General features: G+C 48.8%; 4 protein-coding genes across 4 annotated transcripts in view; 1 reads left to right on the forward strand and 3 right to left on the reverse strand.

Annotated features, from left to right (window-relative positions):
- Positions 1–1316, reverse strand: part of PPTG_23419 (hypothetical protein) — a 3867-nt gene extending 2551 nt beyond the window's left edge. Inside the window, exon 1 of the mRNA XM_008910549.1 lies at positions 34–1316. Coding sequence (XP_008908797.1) covers positions 34–1228 — 1195 coding nt within the window. The 5' untranslated portion in view covers positions 1229–1316. The remainder of the gene's footprint in view (positions 1–33) is intronic.
- Positions 1317–1959: 643 nt separating this feature from the next.
- PPTG_13139 (hypothetical protein) lies at positions 1960–3985 on the forward strand. The gene is made up of 2 exons (XM_008910550.1): positions 1960–2158; positions 2269–3985. The coding sequence occupies exons 1-2, from the start codon at positions 1974–1976 to the stop codon at positions 3503–3505; spliced, it is 1422 nt and encodes a 473-aa protein (XP_008908798.1). The 5' UTR covers positions 1960–1973; the 3' UTR covers positions 3506–3985.
- Positions 3986–4366: 381 nt separating this feature from the next.
- Positions 4367–4957, reverse strand: PPTG_13140 (hypothetical protein). The gene is made up of 2 exons (XM_008910551.1): positions 4679–4957; positions 4367–4614 (listed from the first exon to the last, which is right to left on the reverse strand). Exons 1-2 carry the CDS (start codon positions 4829–4831, stop codon positions 4417–4419), a joined length of 351 nt encoding a protein of 116 aa, XP_008908799.1. The 5' UTR covers positions 4832–4957; the 3' UTR covers positions 4367–4416.
- Positions 4958–7628: 2671 nt separating this feature from the next.
- PPTG_13141 (hypothetical protein) overlaps positions 7629–7720 on the reverse strand; it is a gene marked incomplete at both ends in the record, with an annotated part of 1118 nt that continues 1026 nt past the window's right edge. The window contains one exon of the mRNA XM_008910552.1: positions 7629–7660. Within this exon, the coding sequence (XP_008908800.1) occupies positions 7629–7660 (32 nt within the window). The remainder of the gene's footprint in view (positions 7661–7720) is intronic.

Consider the following 7720-nt stretch of genomic DNA (forward strand, 5'->3'; position numbering starts at 1 on the left):
CCTTGGGGTAGTCTCCCGTCGGGTAGTCGCCACTCTGTGGGTAGTCTCCCGTCGGGTAGTCTTTCTTGGGGTAGTCGCCACTCTGTGGGTAGTCTCCATTGCCGCCGGAGTTGTAGGTGGGAGCCGGAGTCGGGTATGGGGCGGTCTGCGTTGGGTAACCACCCTCTCCAGCGTTGTAAGTGTAAGGCAGAGTCGGGCATGGTGTGTCCTTGGTTGGATAACTACCTTCGCCAGCATTGTAGCTGGGAGGCTGGGTCGCGTAGGGTGTGGCCTCCGCTGGGTAACTCGGAGCGTGCGTTTGGTACGGCGTAGCCTCCGGGTAGGCACCCTGTTCAGTGTGATAGTTGTAAGTCAGGGTCGGGCACGGGGTGGCCTCCGTCGGGTAGGCACCCTCTCCAGCCGTGTAGCTGGGAGGGTGAGTCGGGTACTGGGCGGTCTCAGTCGGGTAACTGGGAGCGTTAGTCGGGTACGGAGTGGCCTCGGTCGGGTAACCGGGGGCGTTAGTCGGGTACGGAGTGGCCTCGGTCGGATAACCGGCCTCTTCAGTGTCGTAGGTGTATGGCAGACTCGGGCATGGCGTGTCCTTCGTTGGGTAGGCTTCCTCTCCACTGTTGCCGTGAGTCGGATACGGGGTAGTCTCCGCCGGATAAGCACCCTCTCCAGTGCCATAACTGTGAGGCTGAGTCGGATACGGTGTGTCCTCCACTGGATAACCTTCTTCAGTGTCATCACTGTAAGGAAGGCTCGGGCAGGGCGTGCTTTCGTACGGGAACGTCACCTCGTCCTCCTTCGGGTACGTCTCTTCGGCCGGGTAGGTCACTTCGCCGTATCCAGAAGCAGATGGAGCGGACTCGTAGGGCGTCTCAGTCTCACCATAGGAGCTCTGCTCTGTGCTCGCACACGGAGCCTCGGTGTCCTTTTCCGGGTAGGCACAGCCCCACGTATCGTCCGAGACCAGCACACACTGAGCATCCTTGGGGGCAACGCACTTGCCGTACGTGTACGATGGAACTCCTTCACTGCAGCCGTCGCTGGCTTCGTCACCCTTCAGAGGACAAGCCGTTCCACTCGGGTACGCACCGGTACCCTTGCAGACTTCTCCGCGAGACGACGGGATCGTGTAGGTGGCATCACCAAGGACCGACACGGTGGCGGTGTCGGCGGTAGCAAGACCGAGAGAAAGCACAGTCGCGATGACCGCGCTGAAAGGCTTGAGAACACGAACCATGGGTCTAGAACTGAGGGATGCGAAGACTGTAACTGGTACTCAAGAGGTTGAGTTGATGTGGCAAATTGGGGAATGAGGATATCGATCGAGCTGGAAAAAAAAATTGTTCGTGAGAGGCAAGGGCAAGAGCTCGTACAGCAGCGGATCCATGGATGCGAAAATCTTCGACGATGGAAATCAGGAAACACCAAAAGGTCATTGTGCCTCACCGCCTGTCCTCAAATGGCAACGTGACAACCGATTAACTCGTTGCAAATGCCCCACCACAAACTATTAGTGCAGGGTTCACATTCCAGAGCGTTCGCGGATATGCTTTCCGATAACGCTGCAAAAGACTTTAACTCCATTTCCGATTGCCACATCGTGAAGTCGCAATGACGTGCAGCTAGTTATATTTCGGAGCTCTTAGCTCTTAGAACAATGTCTTCATGGCAAACTGACGATTAGATGTGTGCGAGGATGCACCTAGCTGCTCCTGTTTACACCGAAACCAACACTGTCAGAGATTCGTCACCAATAGCGACGCCGTTTGTGCTGTCCGTGGGGCTGGACTTACAGCGAACAACGACATCACGCACGAGGGTGCTCTTCTCACCTGGAGCTCACTTAGATGTCGCGCAGGCGTAGGCATGCAAATATAATGTTGAGGCCGGATAGGGTCGGGCACCAGACTTTTCGCAAAAAATGATTCCTGGGTTTTTCATTGTGTGCTGTACACCACATACGGTTTTCACATCGTCTTGTGATGGAGGACGAGACGCTTCGCCTGCAGTTCGGCACGGCCGCCACGACGATCGGCACGCAGTGGCTGGCGTTGCAACAAGCCAATGGAGCTGCCAAGACGCCACACGTACTGGCCTTCGAAGCCAAAGGGCGCGTTAGGAGACAGATCCGAATTACGCCAAAGCAACAGGAAGATTCTGCACTATGGTAGGAAAAGATAAATGCACAATTGCCAACCATTTTGCCAAAAATGGATGCAAATATTTTCTACAGATTGTGTGAGCTAAACTTTTTGCAACATTTCCCATACTTTGTAGGGGTGGCAATGTGCAAGTGTACGACCAATCGGGGGCGGAACCAGTGAGTGAATCAAGCAACGATGGACTGTGGACCTGGGGCAAACTCAATGAGCACAACCTTGTGGAGGTGGATGAATTCCGTCCACACATGCCGTTGCACAATTTCTATGAAGGTCACGCCGTTTCTAACGGAGGAAACATCGGCAACGTGACGTTGGAAAATGCAGAAGATCGAGTGCGAACTGTATTGGAAGCGTGTGACCAGTTGAGGCTGGTGCAAGGTCTTGTGGATATGGACTCGTCATGGGGAGGACTGGCTCATGAGATGATGACATACGTCGCTGAGGAGTGTCCAGGTGCAGTGATCATGGTAGTTGGCAACGACTGGAGCTATCCGATGGCTACCGACGACCAAGACGCCGTGTTCCGTGCTGAGCAAAACGTCCGAGATCGCTCGAAAATTGAGGGCAGGAAGCGAATCAACGTGGCCTCATCCATGGCGCTGCTGTCTGAAGTTTCACATTTGCTTGTGCCGGTCGCGATGTCTTCGGGTTCATTGCCAGGCTCAAGGTTCCCCCAACTTGCTCTAAACCGGTCGAGCTGTGGTGATGTAGGGACAATTGTTGCCACTGCATTGGAGCTCGCGTTGTCAGCATATCGAGGACGACCTGCCTATGAAATATTGGAGGGATTTCAATTCAATATGAAGGTCGCCGAGCTGGCTGCAACGTTCCCATACGCTTCGGATCCAACGCTTTTGTTGCAACACATTAGCAAAAGCGTTAGTGAGGAAGTTGGCCGCAACAACCTGACAGAAGACCCGTTCCAGAACTACTCGTTGCTTCCTGCCATCCAACAAACTACCAGTGGTCTCAACGAAAGTTACAGCAACAAGACATCCTACCGACGTCTGCACTTCCGCGGATCTTTCAGTTGCAACTCGTCAATGCGTTCCGCCTTGGATTCTTTTCCGGTATCGCCCCGTGACGTCGCACTGTGCTGGTCTGATACGTCTCCTCTTAAACTACCAGAAACGTACCGCATCCGTGCACTGCAGAGCTCGTCTGTTGATGGCATTTCTCAATTAGCGTTGTCAAGTCGGACTGGTGAATACTTGTCAAACCTGGCACAACGCGCTGCAAAAAGCGACAAGCGCACACTGTACGAGTTCACACGTGCTGGGATGAGCCCCGACGCGCCGGAAGAGCTGGCATCCGCGTTGGCAGTCATGGGCGACGCCTACTTGACTCAGTAGAATGAAAACTGGTACCTTAGAATGCTTTCTCCCAAGTTGAAGTGGTTCTCGGCCAATCGATAAGTTCAGCACCAGAAACCGGCAAACGCGTACTCAGTGTAGTGTGCCCTTATCAGAAAGCAACAACCCATCCAGCCACAAGCGAAAGCGAGACACTCATTGCCAACCAGCGAAATGAATCAGATGATCGGCGGTGCCGTGCGTACAGATTCAAGGCGAGGCGAAGGCACTGTGCCCTATAATACTCGCCACGGCGTCAAGGAGAATTCGTGGACTGAGGTGGAGTGAAAAGAACTTGATCACGCCGTAATAAATAATATTTCGGTTGGAGTCTTGCCTTGCACGAAAAATCTCCAAGATTTAACCAGCAATGATACATGACATGCATTGTGCTTTGCATTCAGTTTGCTCAGCTAATTAGTGTTAAATCATGGACGGTTTTTGTTTGGGAGTTGCTCAAATCGTGTTTTCAGCACTTTTTGAAAGTGCCAAACTGATGCTTATTCACATTTGATGTGCTTTAATAAGTCATGCATTAAATGCTTGGTCGCACTACTAGGTGCCGGAAAGATGATGCATGATTTGTACTAAATCGTATTCAAGTACGATTTATAGATAATTAGTATAGTGCTTGATCAGTCGTACGATTTACAATCGAAAGTGCCAAAAGCCTGCAAAACACAGTAATACATGTAAAAAGAAATCGTTCATTGATAAGATTCATTTAAGAGGGTATGCTTCAAGTGCAACCCTTCGCTTGACACTCCGAAAAGACCACGGCCATACATCCGATGCACTATAGTAACAAAATTCTGTAGCCGCTTAAAGTGGACTGACTTGTAGTCGTAAGCCAGCTAAAGGCTATAGCAGTTACTATCTCTGTTGCTGGTCATCAAAACGGTGCAGGTATTTCATTTGAAGCGATCGTAAAAAGATCGAATTTTTAATCCTGGGTAATACAGTTTGTCAATGCTTGTAGTGTGCAATAGCTGTACCTTGACATAATCATCCCAAACGGAGTCATGCACTAGCACGACATGACGTTCATCATCCCAGCCAAATCCTGACGCGTCCAGCATCGCCTTGATCGACGTATAGATGCCTTTCAGCTGTAATCAAACAAATGTATATTAGTTAGAGCCTGCACAAATATACTGTGAGCGATTTACGTACCGCTGTCAGTCTGGACTTGATCTGTTGCCTCGACAGCTTCGTCTGGAAACGGTTGTTGAATGCAGCGAGTGCTTCGGTCCACGCTTCCTTCTTGAAGCCGCTGTCAGCTCTCTTCCCTGCTTGCGCTTGCAGCGTCATGACCTCAGACGCCATGTTTAGGCGCCCCCACGAGGGAAGATCGCGATAAAAACTTTCTGGTCAGAGTAGAAAGTTTGAAATCGCGATCTTTTGCCTAAATCAGGATCTTTTGTGCGGTGTTTGGAGGCGCCATGTTTGCCCCAAGATTGCGATTTACAGATTCCACTTTGATTCTGAAGATCGCTGTCCTGTTTGGAAACACAATTTTTCGAAAAATCACGATAAGCCAATAATCGCGATTTGAGGCCTTAAATCGTGATTTATTTTTGGATCCAAACACCGCCTAATACTGTAATACTACAATTATGAGTCAGAATTGCTAAATGCCGAACTCGTTCCGCATGCCGCCGAGGAGTACAGGCTTCAAAATAAGCTCCAATATATAGCAAAGTGTATCCCCTATTTAAGAGCTAAAGTAACATCCTTTGTCAAACCGGCTAAAGCTGTCCTCCCAGTATAATAAAAAGAAATTATATTCAACAAAACGAAACCCTGGTACATAATCTTATGCTTGCAGTTTGAACCCTCTACATCTACGCACGGTAATACATTAGCCAATAGATAACCGTCGCAAAAAGTCTGTCTTTGCGTATGATGCACAGTTTCGTGAAAATTCGAGTTAAACACGAATTCGTTATAATTATCTTGAAAAATAAGTTTTGTAGAATGGAGACGCTAATATTTCGCACTTCACTTGTTATTTCCAATAAATCTCGATCACAGTGGCAAATCACCAGGTCAAAGTTGAGACAAGTACGATCTGACGATAACTGACGATAACATAAAGCTCCAGGTGGAATTGGTTACCGAGCCGGCGTCTGCGAATCAGTTGCACTCAAATCGACACAGTTAGATCCGAAAATAGCGCGGCTTAGACTAATTATGCGCTTTTATTGCGAAAACTCAATTGTTCGCTGCATATAGTGTTGTACCGTATATATCACAGATATCCAAGCTACACACCCATAATTCGCGAAAATCTCACTTTTTGCGAATAATGGTAAACGTGAATGTAGCGCAAGGGGAGCAAACACAACTTCGTGATTCCCAGTTCTAGTAATAGCGCATTCACGGGCGAGTAGAACATGCAAATAAAGGCTGCACACGAGGCGTATGGCCTATAATAGCGGCGTAAAATGCATCTTCAGATCAGACGCAGGATGCGTGGATACTTTTGTCACTCTCAACCGCTACTGCATCAATTGCACGGATGATGGGTAGATGCTGCGGCTTCGAAGCAGGCGCAGGAGATGGGGCTGAACAGCCTAACCAATGTGTTATTACAGTTGTTGAAGGACCCCCCTCCCGCTCCAGATCTCCCAGATCCCCAGACTTTAATTTGCAAGTCTCGCTTGAGTCCATAGTCCACAGATTTCTGGATTTCACTTCGTCTCTGCCCGATGTATTCCTTAGAGTGATATTGACTCCAATCTAGTGGAAAAAGTGGTGGGTTGCTGCTGGTGGCCCACCACTGAATTGGAAGGAAGACAGCATTGTGGTGGTTTTGTGAAAGTGTTGTCTGCAATGAAGAACAGTCACCGTGGTCATATTTATAAAGCAATATATATAAAGTAAAAAAAATCTCAAGGAAGAAAACTTTGAAGATTTTAGCACATGCCGATAATAGCTGTAAACACGGTTTTCAACATCTCGTTAGTTAATTCTAGTGCATGCAACGAACACAATCCTACTGAACTACCTTCCTCAGATTTTCGACACGATACACTAATGTCGGGTTCGCTGCCTAAATGTCGATTCTCTCACCTGGCCTATGCAATGCCCTGCTCGCTGTGGGGCTCGGTGCTGGGCCCGCTTGCACACATACCGCGCGGCCCTGCTTCGCGGACACGGATTGGTACGCTCTCTCACCTTTTTATAGTAAACTCAAATCAAAATGTTGGACATTTGAGGGACATTTAGGACAGTTCTAGAACAGAAATTGTACCTATCTATACCGACTTTAGTTAATTCTAAGCATGCTCCCAAAAAGAGACTGACCACCCACACTAAAGTATCGCCTGACATGGTCGCACTTCGCCGAGAATGTAAAGGGAAACTACTTTTCATCGACTGCAGAAGCCAAACCAGCGCGCATAGCAATATCGTACTGAGCGGAGGGTTTGAAGTGTTCGTGTGGTGTAATTTAGAGGTCATTGTGCTTAGTTTACTAACTGGTGTGTCTGCAGGTTGGACTATTACAAGAATACCAATATCATGTGCATGGGTATTGAGATCCTGAATATTTGTAAATCCGCGAAGGTCTTAAACTAGCTTTTCTTGAGGCTGTTGGCAGCGCACTCGAAGCGTATCGAAGTGGAGACGGGCCGAAAGCACGACACTATCTAACGCACGCTCAACAAAATCGACCACAGGACGGATCTTGCAAACATCTTATGGGGGTGCTCAAAGCAAATAACTTTGAAGCACCGAGAGACTGGAAAGGATATCGATATGCTGCCGGATATTAAGGAAAGTGAATGCTGATACGCATGCATGCATGCACTTCATACTTGCCAAATGAAAAAAAAGTGAGAGGGTTGAAAAAAAGGGTTTTACTCAGACATTTATGAAAGCGCATATTTTTGCTAGCTACGTTGAGCACTACAGTAGTGCCTTTGAAAGTCGCCAACAAACGTTCCAGACCATACGCAATAGCCCCACGAACGCGTCCGTCCTTGCCACCAGACTTTGGCTGAGCGTTGAGACTCCAGACATTCAATGTGATTCAACATGCAAAGGAGTTCGTCCAGTATCTTGCCTATAACAAGAAGACCGACGACCTCCATCAGGGTTAAGACGTACCGTCCTGGATCTACCATACGGGGTAGTCGCCGTGCTTGTAATCTTTTTTGGGGTAATCTCCCTTGGGGTAGTCACCGTGCTTGTAGTCGCCCTTCGGGTAGT

The sequence above is a fragment of the Phytophthora parasitica genome, assembly GCF_000247585.1.
Source record: "Phytophthora parasitica INRA-310 unplaced genomic scaffold supercont2.38, whole genome shotgun sequence".
In the NCBI taxonomy this organism is placed as follows: Eukaryota; Oomycota; class Peronosporomycetes; order Peronosporales; family Peronosporaceae; genus Phytophthora; species Phytophthora nicotianae.